The following is a 21347-nucleotide window of genomic DNA, read 5'->3' as shown; positions in this document are numbered from 1 at the left end:
ATTTAAGTAGAACTCTTGTATACTTGTAAACATTACAACTTATATGAACTTCAACAATTTAAGCAGCTGGATGTCAAACACAATCTAAACTGAACCAATTTAAAATATTTAGAACCGTCCAAATAAACAACAGCAACACAAGTAAAGTGCAGTATTCCTAAGCTGTCAGCCCTTTATTCATGTACTTTTATATTTTTTTGCAAAAAAAATAACAAGTATCTCAGTTGTTTTTAGTATTTAGCTAAGCTTTTTTTATCATCCGATTACCTTAGGAGGACCAAGTTGTTTCTGACAGGTAGTGGGAAAGTGGGCGGAGATGATTTTTTGCAGCAGACACCCTTAAGGCACCTCAGAGTGGTACTGAATAAATGAAATGTGTATTGTGAAGAACGTTGTATTGAATTGAGTCTTTCCCTGCAGGACATTTTCATCCCGTTTTTTTGACCTGCTGTGTTTCCGTCCTTCCAGCTGATGAAGGCCATGAACAAGTCCAACGAGCACGTGCTGGCCATGGGAGCCTGCTTCAACGACCGGGCCGACTCCCATTTGGTGTGCGTCCAAAACGACGACGGGAACTACCAGACGCAGGCCATCAGCATCCATCACCAGCCGCGGAAAGGTACGACCGAACCCACCGTCTCCCTGGGGGGGTGAGCCTCCAGAGCGGGCCTGAAATCAGCTTCTGCTGTCGTTGCAGTGACCGGAGCGTGCTTCTTTGTCTTCAGCGGCGCCCTGAAAGCGTCGTCCGGCTTCCTGGCAAAGACCAGTATAGTGGAAGGTGAGAGCTGACATCCAGGTGGAGAACTCGACTGGTTTAAAAACCTGTGTCTCTCCTTTAGATGGAGTGATGATCCAGATCACGGCAGAGACCATGGACTCTCTACGGCAAGCTCTGAGGGACATGAAGGACTTCACCATAACCTGTGGGAAGGCCGACCAGGAGGAGAACCAGGAGCTCGTCCACATCCTTTGGACCGAGGACGACCAGAATTTCAACAAAGGGTGGCTACCATCAAAACATTATTAGTATTTATTTATTGTGACTTTTCAATAATTAACACGATAATTCCAGCAGATTTTGAAGGAGAAAAGCGGCTTGAGCCGCTTTTCTCCTTCAAAATCCACTGGAATTATTGTGTTAACGGTTAAAAAGTCACAATACATGAATGATTTTGTGTTTACCGACGACGCCTCAGGTGGTAAAGGGTTTGTTCTCTGTCTGTAAACTTCTTTCTTTCCTGCAGAGTCATCAGTCCGATTGACGGCAAGTCCATGGAGTCCATCTCCAGCGTGAAAATCTTCCACGGCTCGGAGTTCAAAGCGAACGGCAAAGTCATCCGCTGGACGGAGGTAACAGCGCATCAGCGGCGACGCTCACTTCCCTTTCAGAAATCAGGTCACTCCTGATTGGCTCTCCAGAGATTTGAAACTCATCAGGCTGCAGGTCTGATAACATAAGATCTCCATGGCGACACATTCTGCAAACAAAAGGGAATTCTTCTCAAACTCGGCATAAATATGGGAGGAGTTGGAAAAGCTCTCCGCATCACCGGCTGAAGGTGCTCTGCTGTGCTTCTCAGGTGTTCTTCCTCCAGAGCGAGGACCAGTCCAGCGGCCTGAGCGACCCGGCTGACCACAGCCGGCTGACGGAGAACGTGGCCAGAGCCTTCTGCATGGCTCTGTGTCCACACCTCAAGCTGCTGAAGGAGGACGGCATGGCCAAGCTGGGGCTGCGGGTCACCCTGGACTCGGACCAGGTGAGAGCGGGACGCCGGCAGAGAGCATGAATCCTGAGATCAAATCAAAAACTCAGATAAAAAAAATATGCCACAGAGGAACTTTAAAGTAGGACAGAGAATCGATTAAAAAAAATTAACTTATTAATCGCAAACCTGGGGCAATATTAATTGCGATTAATTTGAGTTAATAAATATTAATGCATTAATCACAATTTTTTAATCGCATGCGTTAATGCGTCAACATGCATGGCCCAACTTTGAAGTTAGGAAGATCTCAAAAAATCAGAGAGGGACCATTTTTAGAGTCAGGATTTGAACTCCTGACCTTCTAGTCTCAGGACGGACACTCTACCACAACCCCACTGAGCTGTAAATCATAAGAAGAATAACAGAAAATCTGTTTGGTTTATTCATTTATTTATGTATTCGTCTGTTCACAGGTTGGTTACCTGGCAGGAAGTAACGGTCAGCCTCTGCTGCCTCAGTACCTGAGCGACCTGGACAGCGCCCTGATCCCCGTCATCCACGGAGGGGCGTGTCAGCTCAGCGAGGGCCCCGTGGTCATGGAGCTGGTCTTCTACATCCTGGAGATTATCTCCTAGGAGGCGGAGTCACGCCGATCCCTCCAAACCTGCCTGAACCTTCATCTCCCAGCCTGGTTCTTTCAACCACTTCACCTCAAAAGAGCCAGAAAGCTGTGCCGGGCCGGGCCGGGCCGTGCCGGGCGGGGTAGCATTCCTCCACTCAAACCTATGCATCCGCCCCCATCTGTTCTGACCCAGAGGCTTTCAGGGGTCCGAGCCGGGTTCTCCTCAGTCAGGGGGTGTGGCTTCCAACGGTCTGTCCTCATACCCACGAGATCACATGTCCCAGAGGTCAGGATTTAGGAATGAGCGTGAGAGGAAACATGGCAGGTTTCTGAGGCCGAGCCTCGGGTCGGTTCTGTCAGGATGAGTCCAAGCGTTTCGGCTGGACAGTCTAGGAAACAATTGGGTTTATCAGACCCGCCGTTCACCTTCAGCTGTGAAGAAATGCTTCTCCATCTTCGTCCTGTAAGATCCTCCTCTGGACTTCCCTGTTAGCATTTCAATCCTCCAGCGACATGTCGTCCCTGCTTGAGGTGTGGGTGTTTGAACAGACCTGCCAGCTCCCTGACCGGACTTCCTCTTCATATCATGGCAGCTGGAGCCTCTAACGAGGGGAATTCTGGGTAAAAACCTGCCTTTGTGTAGCACGGATACAGTTTAAAGGGAGATGCGTACCCACCGCCGGTCAGTAAACACGACGGAGGGAGGAGGGAGGAGGGGGTCTTTAGTGCCTGCAGCAGAGAGGAGGACGACTTCTTCAGCTTTACTCATCAACCACAGACTGATGTTCCCACAGGCGGCGTCCGCTGTAGCCTCCAGGGCGTTCTGAGGGGACCGTCCTGTGGAGGAATCCCACCTTTCTGCCAAACGCAGAAACATCAGAAAAGGTTCCAACGCTTTACAATCTCAAAGGGAAGCGTCTCTTCAGCAGCATCATGGCTCATTCTGCTCTTTTTAATCATATATCAGATGTAAAGCTATAGAAATGTATAAATATATGTATAAATAAATGTATTATAACTGAAATTGCAAAGCGGTGCACTGGATTCTAAGCCATTTTGAGGATTTGAAGCGACCCGTCAGCTGCGGGATGGAGAGGAAAGCTGAATGTATCTGATCCGAGGTTTCCTGCGTCCTTCCAGACCGCTGAGAGCAGAACTCTGCAGAACTCTACTGTGGGTTTTGGCAGCAGCTGCTCATCTTCAGCCAGAAAAAAAAAGATGAATGTATTATTTTTGCAGACGCACACCTGACTCGTGACAAGTTTCTGCGTGTTTGTCTCTTCTGACGAAAATGTTTTTTTTTATCGAGGAAAACCATTCGTGTTAAAACTGACAATCGCATCCGAATCTGCAGGAGTAGAGACTTCCAGCTCCATTCGGACCTAGATCCAGTCTGTTTTCATCAGTGACTGAAGACGGCGTCTTCACTGTGTGAGCAGCAGCCTCAACCTGCAGAGCAGCAGAACCAGGAGAAACTCTCCAGGAGTTCTGCACTACCTGACACGTGCAATATGATGGTAGTCCAAATGCATTTGATTCCAAACGTAGCTTCTCTTCCTTTTTGGAGATCTTCTGTTGCACTGCATGCAAATGAACAGGGATGGAGCCGACTGTCAGCCACCACGCGTCTTCTGGTTTGTGGCTGAAAGCTCATTAACTGGATTCTTTTTCAATAAATATCAAAGCCAAACATGTTTTTGTCTTTACATTCAAATGAATGGGTTTGTTCTACAAAAAACACAATTTTAGAGCAAAGACTTTATTGGTTCTAGAAGCACACTTGGCATAAAAGCCGAATCTGATTCTATTAAATAATTTTAGAAACGTAAACACATAAGTCGTGACGCTGTAGGTGATCAGAACTAAAATGAGTGATGATGGATCTGACAGAAATGTTGGTGTTGAGGTAAAGCTGCACTTGGCTCAGTTATGGCTTCCTTTAGTACGAAATAATCTTCACTTCAAGGTGTCAGTTCACTAGAAATATAAAGTTCTCGACCACTTTTTGACTAAAAATGATTTTCCCAACCCTAAAGGAAAAGTTGTTTACAAATCAAACAAGTTTTCCGAAGGTTCTTGTATTTCCATCATCCAGCTCATTCAATAAGTGATTAATAAAAAGCTTTTACTTTGAAAAGAAAAAATAATTTCCTGACAGAAAAGGTTTGAACATGAGTGAAGACCTTTTCAGTGGTAGTTCAGTTTATAACTTCAAGCATGAACAGACTGAAGTCTTTGTTGTTTTTTTGCACAGATTTGCTAAAAGCTGAGAGGTTTAGAAGTTTCACATAATCTTAGAAAACTATCAAAAACTAGGAAACAATTCCAAACTCCCAGTGATCGCTCGCTCCATCATTGGCATGGATTTTCTGGAATTCAGTGAAAGCTAACTCACCACAGTTGAAATAAAAAAAGAAGTGTAATTCCACCTTAACAGCCTCTCTCCCACACCTCCAACAGGTGACCAAATCTCAACAGGAGTGGCCTCCTGCACTGTACACACAGATAAACGTCTTGCATCACTTGAACAGGTCTGGCAGCTATGGTGATTTCAAAGCGGTCCCAGCAGCTCGGATTACTTTGGTGTTAGTGCATAGGTGCAGGTGTGAAACGTTAAGGTGAGTCCGGCGCCGGCAGGGCTCCGCGTCGGAGAATCAAGGCAGCGGTGATCCTGGTTGTCTCTGGTTTTAGGAGCTCTTTGCTGAAGCCAGAGGTCCTGCAGAAGATCCGTGCTCCATGTCTCCCCCTAGTGGACACGTTTGTAAAGTGCCAAAGCTCCAGTGATCAAACACCAGTTTAGTCCAGTCTGGGGTTGTCCACAGAAACAAACCCGCTTCTGTCCTGAAGGGGCTCCAGGAAGTTTCTTTACCTGTAAGAGAAAACATGGAAAAGGTAACAACAACAAAAAATGACATATATATATAGGGAACTGCAAGACACACCTGTGCTCCCTTAAGATGCAGATACTCCTCCCTACGACCCTTTATGGGCCTGGACAACCCAAAAACCTGCAGCCCCTCGAATGTGTGCATGTGAGATAGACTAAACGTTTGTTTGAAAATACCTGTTAGGTGTCTATCACCAGCCACCTCTCTGTGCTGGTCTGGATGTCCTGACCGCTCAGAGGCTCCCTCAGTTGTACTCGGACTTCCACTCGTCCGCCTGTGTGCTTGCGGCCGTCCATCACCTGACGGAAGCACAGCCGCATCACATTCTGAAGCTCCACCCCCTGTTCTCCACGGCATGAGTCACTCACCTCTACGATCTCCCTGATCTCGCTCTGTGTCTCCAGCTTGTCCAGCTTGACGAGCGCCGTTCCGATCGGCTTGTCGCAGCGCAGGAAGCCCCTGTGAGGAGACACGAGGCCGCTCCGTCAGTCTGACCCGGCGGGAGCGTGCTCGAGGTTCTCAGTGTCTGTCTGACCCACCCTTTGTGCAGCAGCTCCAGTTTGAAGCCTTTGGAGGCCACCAACCTCTTGAAGCCTCGGTGGGTCCGGTTGATGGACAGCGTGAAGCTCTGATTGTATTCTAGAAAACAGCAGTTCAGCTCATGCTTAGCAATACATGCTTTGTTTTGTTTTTTTAAATAAAAGTCTCAGTTTCAAAAACCCTTTATTTTTAGAAAATCTTAAGGGCTAGACATTTTTTTAATCTTTTATCAATCTTGTTATTTTTGTAGAAAGATTTTCTAGGGAATTGTGACATCTGTATTTTTTACAGAATCCGAAAACGGCCTGTCCAATTTTTTTCTTTTGGATCATTTTCTCATAATATTGAGATATTATCTCATTATAACAAGAAAACAAACTTCTTTATCTCGTTATAATGATAAAATATGTTGTATAACATGTTATAGTGAGATAATTAAGTTTGTTTTCTCATGAAAATGTCACAATGACTTGTTAAAACGAGATATTATAATGAGATATTATCTCGTTATAACAACGAAACGAAGTTTGTTTTCACGAGAAAATGAGACAATAACTTGTTATAACAAGATATTATAATGAGATATCTCGTTATAATGAGAAAACTTTTTTTTACAAGAAAACGAGATAACTTGTTATAATGAGATAATATATTGAGATATGTCGTTATAATGAGAGGAAGTTTGTTTTCTTGTCATAGCGAGATACTAACTTGTCATAAGGAGATATTATAATGAGATTTTATCTCGTTATAGCGAAAAAACAAAGTTTGTTTTCTTGAGAAAACGAGACACTAAATTCCAATAACGAGATATAAAGAGATAATAACTTATGAGATATTATTTGTTCTAAAGAGAAAAAAGTTAATTTTCACGAGAAAATTAGATTTTATCTGTTATAACAAGAAAACGAAGTTTGCCTTATAGAGAAAATGAGAAAATAAATTGTTATAACAAAATATTATCTCATAACGAGAAGACGAAGTTTGTTTTCTTGTTTTAGCGAGATAATAACTTGATATTATGACATATTATCTTGTTATAACGAAGTAACAAAGTTTGTTTTCTTCAGAAAATGAGACAATAAATTCCAATCGCGAGATAAAAACTTTTTTAAGGAGATATTATCTCCTTATAAAGACAAAAAAGTTTGTTTTCCCAAGAAGATTAGATATTATTATGTCATAACGAGATAAAGTTTGTTTTCTCGAGAAAATTAGACAAAACATTTTTATAACGAGATATTATAATAAATAATTATCTCGTTATAACAAGAAAACAAAATTTGTTTTCATGAGAAAATGAGATGATAACATGTTTAGCAAAATATTATACTGAGATGATCTTGTTATAAGGAGAAAACGAAGTCTGTTCTTTTCACGACAAAACAAGATAACTTGTTACAATGAGAAAACAGAGGTTGTGATAGCGAGAGAATCAAGAACGAAGCGTTCTTGATTGAAGCGTCCTTTTCCCTTCCCCACACCCGGTCACTAAGACTTTACCTGACTTAAATCTCTTTATTTTGTGGTTACCAACAAAAACAGCAGAAGAACACTCCACAAATGTTGTCTTTTACTCTATTGACTGACGGAACCCGACGAGCATCTCTGAATGGTGCGTTTACTGAACCATGGACAATAGTGAACCCAGACAGCCACTCGGCCCAAATCAGTCCACTACTATGCTTTTGTCATTTTAACACAATCCACAGCAAAACCAATCAGTTTTTCAAACAAATCCTGACACTATTTAATCCATAAATTAAATATGGATCAGTTCTGGTGTGCGACATATTCTCTGATAAACTGCTTTGTTTTGCTGCTGATGTCTAGAGTTCAGTGAACGCACCATGCAGAAACAATCGTCGGTTCTGTCAATCAACCAGCTGTCTTAGTTAACCATAAAATAAAGAGACTTAAAACAGGTAAAGTCTCTGAGCAGGAAAGGAACAGGGGCTCTTCATTATCTTGTTATGATGAGATAATGGATCTTTTTTTAACAAGATTATATTTTTAAAAAGTAGGGCAGTCCGTTTTCGGCTTCTGTAATTTTAATACCAGATGAAAAATGTTTAATTGTATGTGCAGTAACTTTCTTCTAAAAATAACAACAGCTTCAGACAGTAAACAGGAGAAAATGTGAGCTTTGTAAAGTTAAAAGAACTGTCCTGCTGGCTCACGCAGCAGCATCCACCTGTTACCTGGAGAGTTAGTGTTCTTGACCACCGTGGTTTTGTGTCTCTGTGGCTGTTCCTGATCAGAAAAACAGAAGAGAAGCTGTGACTTTAGCCTGACAATAACGACCTGTCCTGATCTGTGTGGTCACATTCTTACCGAGCTCGGGTACGGGAAGTCAAATTTGATGTACGCGTCCAGATCGTTGGACTGGACTCCTGGAAAAATAAAAACATCTTCACTTCAATTTCTGGATTTTGACTCGAACTTTTCCCTGAATGTGAAGCTGAAAATTGTTTGGGACTGAGATGACTGGATCCGTACCGTTAGGAGCAGGAAGATTCATTCCTCTCACAATGATGACCACCATGTCAGTGCCGCTCAGATCTGGAAAGATTCTGACCAGCAGAGGAAGAGACTTTAGAAACCAGGATTTCACCTTCCATCTCCAAGTCTCCGACACGTCTAACCCCAGGACAGGGGTGTCAAACTCAATCGCACAGGGGGTCAAATCCAAAACACCTTAGACCACGGGCTGAACAAGATAAACATTTATTGAAAACTTTAACAGTAATTTTTTTAAACTTTAAGCTATAACTTTTTTTACATGATTATGAAGTAGATGTATAGCATTTACTGCAATAATGCTAGTGTGAATGCTGTAAGCTGAATATGGCTGCAGAAGACGTTAGTGCTGATAGCTGAAATTAATAGCTAAAAACATTGAAGCTGATAGCTGAAAACACTGAAGTTCATCGCTGAAAACGCTGAAGCTAATAGCCAGCAAAAATTTTAGCTATATGCCTAGTTAGCCTTGAAAAAAAATCTTAGGTTAGCCGAAATAGGTAGCATCTAGCTGAAAAAGTAGCTAAACTTCAAATAGCTTAAAAACAATAAAAGTCTAAATTAGCCAAAAAAGATAGCATGCAAATATTAGCCTGACTCCAAAACAGCCTTAAAAACTTTTTAAATAGCCTAATTTAGCCAAAACAGCTAGCATGTAGCTGAAACATTAGCCAAATGCCAAAATAGCCTAAGAAATCTTAGTAAATGGCAAAACAGAATGCCATTGTTTTTTTACTTTAAAACTGTAACTTTTTAACATAATTATGAATTATAAAAAGGCAGGAATATTATTCCAGAATAAATCAATTTCAACCTCAAATAACTTTCAATATTTTACTCTTCATAAAAATATTTTTTGTCAAAATTATACAAGTTAGAAATGAACTTAAGATAACATCAGGCGATTAATAACAATAAAATAAAATGATCTGGAGGGCCAGATTGAATTACCCAGAGGGCCGGATCCGGCCCCCGGGCTTTGACTTTGACACATGCTGTGTGATGTGAAACCATCCACCATGCTGTGGCCACTGATGCTCTATTTGCAAAACCTAAACGAAGTACTACAGTAGTGCCTGAAAGATGAGACCTCCACAGTAACATGTCAACTTTTGGCTGAGGAGCATCGCTGACTCTCCAGCAGCTCCACAGAACATGTGATCGACTGTCACACGCCGCTGTCACCAACGCCACTGTTATTTATCAGACCTCATTCGTATTCAGAGCAATAGTGATGTTGTTTAAGCACATTTTCACAACTCCCACACACTCACCGGGACTGTTGCCATGGGAACGAGAAAACATTACAGGTGGTTATATGACAATCCATGTGGTTTCATGTTACACGCGTGCACGTTATTTCATCCTTTAATAGCTTAGGCGTCGCCGGTGACGCTTAAACACAAAATCTTTAACATACGGTAACTTTTTCACCATTAACACAATAATTCCATCAGATTCTGAAGGAGAAAAGCGGCTCGATGAGCCGCTTTTCTCCTTCAGAATCTGATGGAATTATTGTGTTAACAATTAAAAAAATTACAGTAAATCAAAGAACATAAAGAACACTGGAGCTCTGGTGTTAAAGGGTTATAATGCAAAAAAACCCAATAAAGATTTTTTACTAACTTTTAAAGATAAGTGGAAGTTTAAAGGGAGACCTAAAACAACACTCTGTTCTTCTTTATGCATTTATTGTTCTTTTGAGGCTTTAAATCCAAACCACAGTCCTCCCTTTGTAAAACAAAAAAACGTCCTCGACTCCATGAAAACACAAGTTGGGATTTTTTTTTTTATTTAGGCAAATGTTATCGGTTGATCTCAAATTCACTCAGTTGGCATGGAAACGGATGTCTAGAAAAAGAACTTTAGAGATTGTTTTCTGATTTAAAAAAAAGTTAAAAAAAGTATTTTTCCTTACAGTTGACTTTTGCTATTAAAAGACTAAATAATTGCTGTAAAATTCTCTTACTGAAAATAACATTTCAGATATTATTTTTTTATTAATACATTAAATAAGAGAATTTTGAAATCGCACAGGAAAAAAATAATTTTACATTCATTCACATGTAAACATTAACCCAATAAACTAATGTTTACTAATTATGATTCAATGAAAAATGAAACCAACAGAGCTCACTATATAGATCAGGGGTGCCTTAGGTTGAGCCGAACAGGATAAACATTTATTGAACACTCTAAAACTAAATTTTTAAAACTTTAAAAATGTAACTTTTTACCATTTTATGAACTAGATATATAGCATTACCTGTGATAATGCTAGTGGGAATGCTGTAAGCTGAATTTGGCCACTGAAGATGCTAGTGCAAATAGTTAAAAGATGCTGAAAAAACTGCTAAAAATGCTGAAGCTGATAGCCAGCTGAAAAAATAGCTAAGCTCCAAAATATCCTAATAAACTGAAAAAAGCTAAATTAGCCAAAACAGCTAGCGTGTAGCTGAAATATTAGCTAAACTCAAAATCAGCCTAAAAACTCTTTGTAAATTCCAAAATAGTCCAAAAAGCAAGCAGAATAACAATTCTTAAAACTTTTTTAAAACCATGACATATGTGATATAGATGATTCACATCATACCAATCACTTTAATGAAAATGTAAAGCAGTTTAAAAACAATTGTGTTATGGAAACCTAAAGTCCACATCTGTATAAATATCGTCTCCTCACCTGACGGTGCGAAAGGATTTCTCCTCAAAGTGATATTTAGGAGGTGGCTGACCCCTGGCCTGAGCCAACTTCAGGAACTCCATGTTTTTCTTACAGTCCTCGGCCATCTTCTCGAACCTGAAACAGACACACCAGCACTTTACCCATGTCCCATCAAGCAGATGTTCAGGCTGAGGAGTAAATATTAAATGTAGAGACGGGGAGGAGCATACTTTGTAGTTTCTGCGACGTTTCCCAGGTGTGTAAACTGCTTGGAGTAAGTCAAACATTTCTAAAACACAAACAAAATCTTTAAACATCTTCATGATTTTCACTTTCTGATGTGTTTACAGATGGAATGAAGCTGCCAAAGTGTGTTGCTGTAAATTCTCCAGCATTAAGAATAACTTCAAAACCACCTGAAGGCTGAATCCTGCAGAGATTAAGTTTTTCCTGAAAACATTCTACATAAACCAGGCACTGAGTGTGAATCATCAATATCTACATGATAGGCCTCCACAATATCTGTGATATCTGTGTTTGAAAATGCAATGACAGTATGATTTGCGATAAATGGACAAATATCAAAACAAAAATACTAATACATTTCCATTTCTCTGTGATATTTTTGTTTAAATCATTTTTAGTTCTCTGCATGTTTTGCGTAGTACTTGTGTTGGAGGACGTCGCCTGTCCTGAACCCAAAGTGTCTCCAAATAACAGACATCAGGGGTGTATGGATCACTAAACTCATGGTCCACATCACGTAAAGGTTTTAGAGTCACGGCTGGGATCATTTTTTTGGATCAGTAAAAAGGGAGAAAAAAAAATTAACTAGATTAAAGCTATATTTTTTTTATGTTTTACATGACATATTTTTAATAAAACACATTAAACATACCTCAAAACACAACATAACCTCAAAAACTCAGGTGTGGAAGCATGTTTACCGATGTTATTTGTAGAACTAAAGAAGGCGGACATCTAGCATTAGAGAGCTCCAGTGATTGGTCGATGACACGAAGAGCTCCATACCATTGGTTTAATGCATAAATGCGGTTTTATTTGATTCAAACTACAAAGAGAACGCTTAGCATTTGCACAACCGGAGACAACTGATCGCCACTTCTGCCTTCTTTTGCAGTATGCAGACCAGTCTGGCCTGATACCGCCATGACGGTTTATTGTGCAGGCCTACTACATGACATTAATGAAGGAGTTGATTCTGGAGGTTTTACCTCATGCTGATCTTTCAGCATCTTGGCGAGCTGTGAGTAAGCCTCTTCAGCTTTCTGTGAGAGCTGGACTTCGCTGTGATGCACCAGGATGAAGTCGTCCTCTTCATCACCAGGAGGCGACGGCACCTTTAAGGCACAAAGGCAGCACTGCCATAACTGGACCAATACAATGATTCAACTTTACCTCATTGAAAGGATAAAAGCATCTTCATGAGACGTTTTTTATCCCCATAGATATAATAGAGACGCAGAGGCTCAGCTCACCGTGCTGATGTCCACAGACTTCCCGCTGCGCGTCGCCTCGATCATGGGGTCAAAGCCTTTGGCAGTGCGGAGGAGGTTCTTCGCCTGCTCCATGTCGTTCTTCTGCTTCGCCTGCAGAGCTGCCTTCATGTACTGCTTCTTCCGGTTCTCCAGGAACTCCAGCTGCTGAACCGCTGCATCACACACAGAATCCACTGTAAGGGAAACAAAGAGCTGCTTCTTCCTCTCCGGTTGTCTTTGGAGGCTGACCTGCAGGTGAAAGGCCGTCACTCTGAGCGGTTCTGTCCGGGGAGGTGGATGACGGTCTTTTCTGCCCCTGAACTGCCTCTGGGACCTCCAGTGTGGGCCTTTTGGCCCTCTCTGGAGCAGCAGCCTTCAGCTAGAAGAAAAAAAAAATCATCCACAACAAGCTAATGGAGAAATGACAGTGTGATGTAAGACCGAGAGGACACCTCTTCCTCATCATCATCATCATCCTCTTCCCCTCCAGCAGCGTCAGTGGAAGCAAGCTTGTTGGCAGCTTCAAGAGCAGCAATAAAACCTTCTTCAGCTCCTGCAGTCTTCTGGCCTGGGATCGGAGGAAAGCCTGAGAAAAACCCAAAACTGAGTTAATGTAATCAGTCGTCTGTGGTTTTGTGATTAGCAGAGGAACCGCTTTCACTGTATAAAAGACAGAAACTATCCTGCTAGAACAGGTTCTCCTGGTGTGATGGGACTGTCCCACACTTCCATGACCCTCTTGTACATACTGACATATCCGTAACCCGGGGGCCTGAAAGCTGGGGCTCTTTTATTGTGACTCTTTAGCTTTAAAGAAAAATGCTAACGATTGAATACATAATAGACGAGTTATTGAAGTTTTGTCATTTCTGTTTAGATTTCTAACATGTCAAACAACTAAACAAAAAAAAGTTTATTTTACTGTCATAAATTCTGTAGAAATGTTCTTTATATTTGTGTTTTCAATAGGACATGAACATTAACGCGATTAATCAAAAATAATTAACGTGTTAATATGTATTAACGCAAATTAATCAAAGAAACTCAGCAGTTCAGGCTTCCACGGCGTGTGTTAAAACATTTCGTCAGGTATTATCCCGCTTATACCATGGTCACTTACTAAAGAAATAAATATTCAATCAGTTTTTAGTACTTTGTTTTGCTATTTTTGTGGTTTAGATCGCTTTTTCAAAAAAAGGGAACTATTTGATTCGTGGTCCGCTTGTACAAATAAATTTTACCTGGTAAAACATTGTGATTAATCGTAATTAATCCCAGCACAAAAGTGCGATTAATCCGTTTTTTTGTAATTGACTGATAGCAATAATTAGAAATAAATGTTATAAATGTAGATTTTCATGTGGGATTTCATATTGTGATCATCGTAGATAATAAGTGGTCGGCAAATACTGAAACCAAAAGAAAATATTATCTCGATTAATCGCGATTAATTTTTTCCAGGTTTAGTTAATTCTTTTAACCGATTCCAGGCCCTAGTTTTGAATTTATAGTTAGTCAAATAAAAGTCTCCAAACATTGTTTTTTGTTTGGTAAATGACACTAAAGTTGTTAAATTTGTGAAAAAAAAACTATTTTTATTTAGGGTTATGTGTGTTGTGCCTCACGTCTTAAAGAATGACAAAAAGAAAGCTCAGTTTATTCAAAATGTTTTGATGTTGTTGTTATTTAATAAATAGATTTGACTAAAATGTTGTTTATATCTGAGAGCAAAAGGGGAAAAAATATGGTGGCACACCTAAATCCTCATGATAAAAACATCATGTTTAACTGTCTAGCATTTTTAATCTAAGTAAATCTGCTGCAGCAGGATGACTTTTATGACACAGGGTGGGTTTTATTTTGAAAGGAACTAGTGTGAGCTGCTGTCAGAATTAAAAGTTACAACTATTATATATAAACATATAGACACTGTTTTAATTCAAGTCTTGTAATATTTAGAAACTACATTTATAAATCAATGTTTCATTGTCATAAAAGCATAAATATTGAGCATTTTTTAATGATAAAGTGAGACTTTGTGGCTCTCGTTGAGTTCTAGTCTGTTAGAAACAAGACTAAATGGCTCTTTTAGTGTTAAAGATTACAGACTTCTGCCTTAACCCTTTGAACACTTCAACTCACCTGGAGGAACAGGCAGCTCATCGAAGTTGACGGGTTTTCCTGCTTTATGAGTTCGTATGGCACTTTGATATTGCTGGAAAAAAAGGGGTAAAAAGTTTTACCAGTGAATGTGTGGGGAAATGTTTATCATGCTAAACGCTGTAACGCACTTATAATAAACACAGCAAAAGTCAAAGTTGTGCAGACAGATTCAGATGTGTTTGGTCTCCTTCTGGAAGATGAACCTGGATCTGTTCTACCTGAAGACCTCTGCAGAAACCCTCACAGCCAGAGCAGGAGTCTGCGTCTCTGTACCTTAGCGATCCGGTCGTGCATGCGGGCCTTGCGGTCATCTCCGCTCGCTTTGGCCTGAGCAGACGCCTCCTCATACTTGGCTCTTCTCTGCTCAAGAGCCTCCAGAACATCCTTGGGGGCAGAAGGGGCAGACTGGGCCACGGAGGCTGAAAGAGTTCCAATTGTTTTTTTATGTGTTGTGACATAAATGTGATTGAGTTCTTATTAGCATTGAAAAAATAAGACGACAAACCCAGAAATTTAAGGCACAAGAACAATGAGATTTTACTGTTACTTCAGTGACGCTTAAACACAAAAACCTATCATATACATACACCAGGATAAGTGCTGTAAAAAAGAAAATGTACGTGCTACTTTTAAAACATGCGTTAAAATCTGTGCTTTTCATGACCAATACACAATTTTTCCTGGCGGTTAAAGGCCCCCTTTTCTTGCCATAGCCACCCGCCGTGATCGAGCGGTTGATCACGATCGATGTAACGGACACCCCTGATGCAATGCTTCAGTTTGAACATCTCCAGTGGGAAGAGCTCGACTGTGATTACAATTCTGTTTGAAACCAAGTGTGCAGCCTTAGATTCAAACAGAACCCACTACAGTGTACAGTGTGGTGAAATGTGAAGGATTTGCATGTGAGCGGAGGGCGTGTCCAGTGTAAACTATGCTGCACTGAGAGATAAGAAAAACAAACTGTGGCTGCCGTCCAGTGACACTGCTTTGTCACAATAAAGAAATAATAAAAACTTAAGATCCTTTATTCTCTCTGAAGTTCTCGTACCATTATTCTTATGAAGACATGATTTCATGTTTGAGTTTAGTTCTGTCTCAGTAAAGTTTTAAATAACTTTGGACAGTTTCCAACAAAAGTCTGTTAGATAAATAACATACAAAATCATGTATTTTATTAAAATTAAGTAAAATCCGATATTTCCAACTGTAGTAATTGTACTAAATGAAGTGGTCCCAGGAAGGAAACCTGAGGAACTCCTTTGGCAAAACCGAAGGATGTTGGAGCCTTTCCCCTGTAACTCTTGAATCTACACTTAATTGATCTTTTGATAAACTTAAGACAGTGAAATGATTAATATTTTACTATAAGTCGTATCTACAACCTTGAATCAAGGAAAACACAAACATGTTGCACAACACACAACACTTTGTACCTGCAGGTGCAGTGGGCACAAGTGTGGGCTCTTTCCCTGCAGCAGAGTTTTCTTCTGCATCTGTAAAAAAAGAACCAACCATGATTTTAAATGGTTACACATGCACATATAGGACTCATATCCTCTGATCAAAAGAAACACACAAAACAAGACTCAAAACCTTTAACTAACCTAACCATACTAATTTAAGGATTGTATTCGTTCACTAAACACCAAATATCGCTTATTTTGCTCCTCACCCTGTCCTGGAGAAGGAGGAAGACCACTGAGGTCAACAGCTTGTCCTTTCTCCAGCGCCTCGATCACTGCATCGAATTTCTGTAAAAAACAGCCACAGTCTTTGTCATGTTTCACATTCCTTTCAGAGAAGTGCTGCAGTCTGAGCGTGCAGCAACAGGATTCAACACCAACTACCATGTAATCCTCACTTCCTAATTTAATGTCAAACCACAGAGTTTCATGAGCTTTGATCGGAATTCCAGTAAAAATAAAAAAATGTCATCTAAAATGTAGCTGCAGCTTAAATCCTGATACATTCCTGCAGTAAATATTCAATGTGTGCAGATTTCAGTTCAATTATCAGATCAGATACTGTAACATTTCTTTAGTTAAGACCAAACACATTTTCTACATTTACAAAAGATCAATTCAAAACATTTTCCTCAAAAAATAATAATAATAATAATAATAAATAAAAATGATAAAAAAATAGCATCTGTATTACTTTGGTGTGGTTGTCTCACCCACCTTACTAGTCCTGAAGTAAAGCTTGGCTTTCTCCAGGTCTCCCTGCTTCTTTGCCCTCAGAGCAGCTGCTTTGTACTCTCTCTGTCTCTCCAATATTAGACTTTTGGTTTCATCACTTCCTGTGGATTTAATGCAGAAAAAACCTTTTTAAAGGCTGTTGTGGAGTTGATCTGATCTGACATCCTGTGCAAACACACCAGGTCTTTATTAATGGTTGAATATTTCGTTGTAGTGTTCCCTCGCTATACTGCGATTCACCTTTTGTGAAATTGCTGTTTTGCTGAGTTTTTTTGATGCAATTCTGTGCGTTTGTTGTATAAAATGCACTGTGATCTGTGCCCTGATTGAAGGTTGAAAATGACGGTTAATCTCCTTCGTGCAGCGTTTCCTAAACATAGTGCGTTCTGCTTTTCAAATCTACATAAATCTTTGATCAGATGTTTGTTTTCATTCTATAATCCTGGATGAATTTTTCCATGAAGGTTTGAACTTTGAGAGTTTAAACGAGAGAAAAGTATGAAAATGTTCATGTATGTCTGAGAAAATTGATCAAGTGTTTAGTGTGGAGGTGGATTTGACCTATCAGAGAATCTTGAGAGATAGTAGTAAGCCCCACAATAAACGAGGGAAGACTGTTCCTGTAAACCAGGGGTCTTCAACATGCGGCCCTTTTAGTCCTCCATTGTGGCTCTCTGGCTTTGAAGAAAAATGCAAATGGTTTTAATACATAATGGATTTGTAGTTTTGGTTAACTTCTTTTTGTTAATGAAGTTTTGGCATTTTTGTTTAGAATTTAGCATGTTAAATAAAACCTTTCTGCAACCTTTAACATTTAAAGAGCCATTTGGGACGATTTCACTCCTACCACAACCCAGTAGGAGCCACAGATTGTTTAGAAAAATAAAACCTTATATTTACATTGTTGGGCTGCACGGTGGCGCAGTGGTTAGCGCTCTTGCCTCACAGCGAGAAGGCCCTGGTTCGACTCCCGGCTGGGACCTTTCTGTGTGGAGTTTGCATGTTCTCCCCGTGCATGCGTGGGTTTTCACCGGGGACTCCGGCTTCCTCCCACCGTCCAAAAACATGCTTCATAGGTTAATTGGTGACTCTAAATTGTCCCTAGGTGTGAATGTGAGAGTGAATGTGTGTGTGATTGAGGCCCTGTGACAGACTGACGACCTGTCCAGAGTGTACCCCGCCTTCGCCCTTCAGTAGCCAGGATAGGCTCCGGCACCCCGTGACCCCGAAAGGGAAGAAGCGGACAAGAAAATGGATGGATGGATGGATTTACATCGTTCTTATTTTTATAAGAAACATAAATAAACTAGTATTTTTTGGCATAAATGAAAATATGAAAATATATATTTTTTCTCCAAATCTCAAACAGTTTATAACCTTTAACAGAGGTTCACAATACTTCCTTTCAAAATAAAAGATTTCCTGTGTCACATAGGCTCATCTCGATGGAGCAAATCTAGTGGTCAGCAGTGTAAATTCAGCAATGGAAAAAAAACATTTTAATTTAAAACGTTTGTGGTGCTTCTTAGCCAGAAATTCACAAGTCTAACTTTCTAAAATTAAAACAGAGCTAATTAACTGTATTTTTCTGAACCATGAGACACACTTAAAACACTGGAATTTGTCAAAATGTTTAGTTCTCGATTATCAAACCAATGAAGAGGCTACTGATCTTTGGAGGCTCAAAGAAACATATTATTATTTAATTTTCTTTAACCAAAGAGCCATAATGGATGGGCAGAAGAGCCAGACGCGGCTCTGGAGTCGTAGGTTGCAGACCCCTGGGTTTAACAAATATCATCATTCTATTATTAGAATAAGTTTAAAACACAGTCTGATCTGCTGCTGCACAATATCCACGTCCTGATCAGAAACAAAGCCATTGAAAGTATATATTTGCATGTATAGGGTTTTTTTTTAAGATTCTACACCAATGTTCTTGTTTCTTCTTAATGGTAAAACAAGACTAGAGCTGCCATGATTAGTCAACTAATCGACTATTAAATTGTCGATGACTAATTTATTGGTTGATTAGTTCTTACTTTATATTATATAGAGTCGGAGTGTAGTAAAGTTGAAAGTTATAACGGTATTATGCTAGGTTTTTGGACTATTTTGGCATTTATTAAGATTTTTTAGGATTCTTGGAGTTGAGCTAATTTTTCAGCTGCATGTTAGCTGTTTTGGCTAATTTAGGATTTTCTCAGTTTTTAGGCTAATTTGGCATTTAACTAATATGTTAGCTAGTTTTCAGCTATCAACTTCAGCATTTTTAGCTATCAATTTCAATCAATTTCAGCATCTTCAGCTATCAGCACTAGCATCTTCAGTGGCCAAATTCAGCTTTAGCATTCACTCTAGCATTATTCATATATCTAGTTTTTATTTAGTAAAAGCTAATGATGGCTAGGATGTGTGTTTTGCGCATGACCCGATTAGTCGACTAATCGGAAAAAATAATCGGCGATTAGTCGACTATTAAAGTAATCATTTGTGGCAGCATTAAACAAGACAAAGGGTGACGACGTATCAAAGTCCTAATAACAAAGTGTCATCTTTGACTTTCTTGCATTTGTAATTCCAGTAAATCTGCTGCTTCAGGGGGATCTTATTTGACACAGTTGGTGTTTATTTTGAAAGGAACCTGCTGCTGTCAAATGGTTAATAATTTAAAGATATTCAAAAAAAAATAAAAATACATAATGAATGGTTTAATGGCCACAAAAACACGAATAAAGTGTAGTTTTAGAGATGGTGACATGGGATTTTGTGGCTCTCACTGGGTTTTATCCTGTCAGAAACTGGACCGAAAGGCTCTTTTTGCATTAAAGGTTGCAGAACCCTGCCCTAAACTCACTAAAAAAGTGCAGCAACGTTTCCATACATTGCTGTATATCTTAAACCCGCTTCAGTCTGGACACTGCTGACCACTCCGAAAGCATGAAGCTGCAGAATTGGATTCAGGTTGGATGTAGGTCGTGTTATCACTCGTCTTCCTACAGGGTTTGTATGTGGAATCATACCGGCGGGCTGTCTGGACAGCGAGGAGTCCGAAGCTCCCTCAGGTTGCTCCTCTGGAGAAGATGAGCTGCTGACAGAGAGTGGAGCTGCAGAGGAAGACTGCTCCTCTTCACTGCTGGGTGTTATGGAATCGGGCACACCAGGAAGTGCTGTGGGGTCCTCCGACTCCACATGCTGCTTCTGCTCGGGGGCTGCAGGAACAGGGGGAGCAGGCCTGGCGGGGACAGCAGGAGGAGGCGCAGTGCTTGAAGCTCCGGTGGCAACGAGTGGAGGAATCTCCGCCTCGTTTATGGGCTTTCCCTTTTTGACAGCAGCCATCATTGACTCCAGAGTCTGGAAGGAAGCAAGAGCAGCCATTTCTATTGTTACGATTTTAAAATTTTCTGACATTTTACCCTTTAACTCTGGAGCTCCTGTGTTTATGTTCTTTGATTTACTGTCATTTTTTATTGTTAACACAATAATCCCAGTAGATTTTGAAGGAGAAAAGCAGCATATGCTGCTTTTCTCCTTCAGAATCTACTGGGATTATCGTGTTAATGGTTGAAAAGTTACAGTATGTTAAAGATTTTGTGTTTAAGCCTCAGGTGTTAAAGGCTTAAGAAATAAATTTGATCACAAAGAGAAATGGTTTGTCATAATATATTTTTTTGTGCGATTAATTAATCGTGACTGTAAATAATTGATTTAATTAATTAATGGATTATAATAGCATTTTTTTAACCCATTAAAAGCTGCAAAAAGTCTTATTTGAGGGTATTTTATTTAAGTTTGTGACATTGTGGCACAGTTAAAGATAAAAAAAACTGAAAAGGTTATTATTTCTTTTTTTTTTATTATAAAGCGCGGTTCATGCACGCCTCGAGCTGAAGCCGTTACCATGACAACGTGACATATCGTGTATTAAACAGTCCGCTTGCATAACAGCACTAAAGCTCTAATAATTTATTTAATATTTATATTTTTCCTAAATGACCATCCTCCAGGTGTGCAGAACACGGAAGTACCCATCCGAATCAAAAACGAGATTAACGCAATTTTAAAAAAATATTGATTTTTTTTTATTAATTGTGATTATTACGATAATTTGACAGCCTCTGTAGGTCTAAAGTCACTTCTCTTCAGTCTCTGGAAACGTTTGTTTATTTTGAAAGGATGTGTTAAATCTCTGTCCTCATCAGGCCGAGCGTCACCAACCTTCAGGCCGCGATCGTATCTCCTGGCTTTGGAGGTTTCACCAGCAGCCTTGGCATTGTGCAGAGCTGTCCTGTACATGAGCAGCCTCTGCTCCACAGTGTGCTGGAGGGTACCAGGTGCTGCAGATGACACCTTCAGTTCCTGATGATTCACACAAAACACAGCACAGCTTTAAAAGAAGGAAAAAAACAACTGTAAAAACAAAACAGTCTGTCTGACATATGGCTGCCACAAACAATTATTTTAATAGCCACCAATTACTTTTTGCGATTAGTTGACTAATCGCATAAGCTGGATGAAAAACACAAATCTTAACCACCAT

At 40.1% G+C, this 21347-nt stretch overlaps 2 protein-coding genes across 3 annotated transcripts in view; one reads left to right on the top strand and one right to left on the bottom strand.

Moving 5' to 3' along the window:
* Positions 1-3545, top strand: part of zfyve9a (zinc finger, FYVE domain containing 9a) — a 30723-nt gene extending 27178 nt beyond the window's left edge. For both annotated transcript variants that reach the window (XM_024281209.2, XM_024281218.2), the window contains exons 14-19: positions 469-619; positions 698-778; positions 840-1002; positions 1245-1350; positions 1581-1757; positions 2180-3545. In XM_024281209.2, coding sequence (XP_024136977.1) covers positions 469-619; positions 698-778; positions 840-1002; positions 1245-1350; positions 1581-1757; positions 2180-2341 — 840 coding nt within the window. In that variant the 3' untranslated portion in view covers positions 2342-3545. The remainder of the gene's footprint in view (positions 1-468; positions 620-697; positions 779-839; positions 1003-1244; positions 1351-1580; positions 1758-2179) is intronic.
* A 526-nt stretch (positions 3546-4071) lies between these two features.
* Positions 4072-21347, bottom strand: part of cc2d1b (coiled-coil and C2 domain containing 1B) — a 29143-nt gene continuing 11867 nt past the window's right edge. The window contains exons 5-24 of the mRNA XM_024281413.2: positions 21026-21166; positions 19831-20161; positions 16790-16908; positions 16282-16360; positions 16043-16102; positions 14880-15025; positions 14586-14658; positions 12896-13029; positions 12693-12822; positions 12444-12616; positions 12180-12305; positions 11175-11233; positions 10963-11079; positions 8256-8329; positions 8091-8149; positions 7958-8009; positions 5756-5855; positions 5585-5675; positions 5393-5515; positions 4072-5197 (exon numbers count right to left, since the gene is read on the bottom strand). Of these exons, the coding sequence (XP_024137181.1) occupies positions 5396-5515; positions 5585-5675; positions 5756-5855; positions 7958-8009; positions 8091-8149; positions 8256-8329; positions 10963-11079; positions 11175-11233; positions 12180-12305; positions 12444-12616; positions 12693-12822; positions 12896-13029; positions 14586-14658; positions 14880-15025; positions 16043-16102; positions 16282-16360; positions 16790-16908; positions 19831-20161; positions 21026-21166 (2184 nt within the window). The 3' untranslated portion in view covers positions 4072-5197; positions 5393-5395. The remainder of the gene's footprint in view (positions 5198-5392; positions 5516-5584; positions 5676-5755; positions 5856-7957; positions 8010-8090; positions 8150-8255; positions 8330-10962; positions 11080-11174; positions 11234-12179; positions 12306-12443; positions 12617-12692; positions 12823-12895; positions 13030-14585; positions 14659-14879; positions 15026-16042; positions 16103-16281; positions 16361-16789; positions 16909-19830; positions 20162-21025; positions 21167-21347) is intronic.

The sequence above is a fragment of the Oryzias melastigma genome, linkage group LG17, assembly GCF_002922805.2.
Source record: "Oryzias melastigma strain HK-1 linkage group LG17, ASM292280v2, whole genome shotgun sequence".
Lineage (NCBI taxonomy): Eukaryota > Metazoa > Chordata > Actinopteri > Beloniformes > Adrianichthyidae > Oryzias > Oryzias melastigma.
This window is presented reverse-complemented; position numbering and strand designations above follow the sequence as displayed.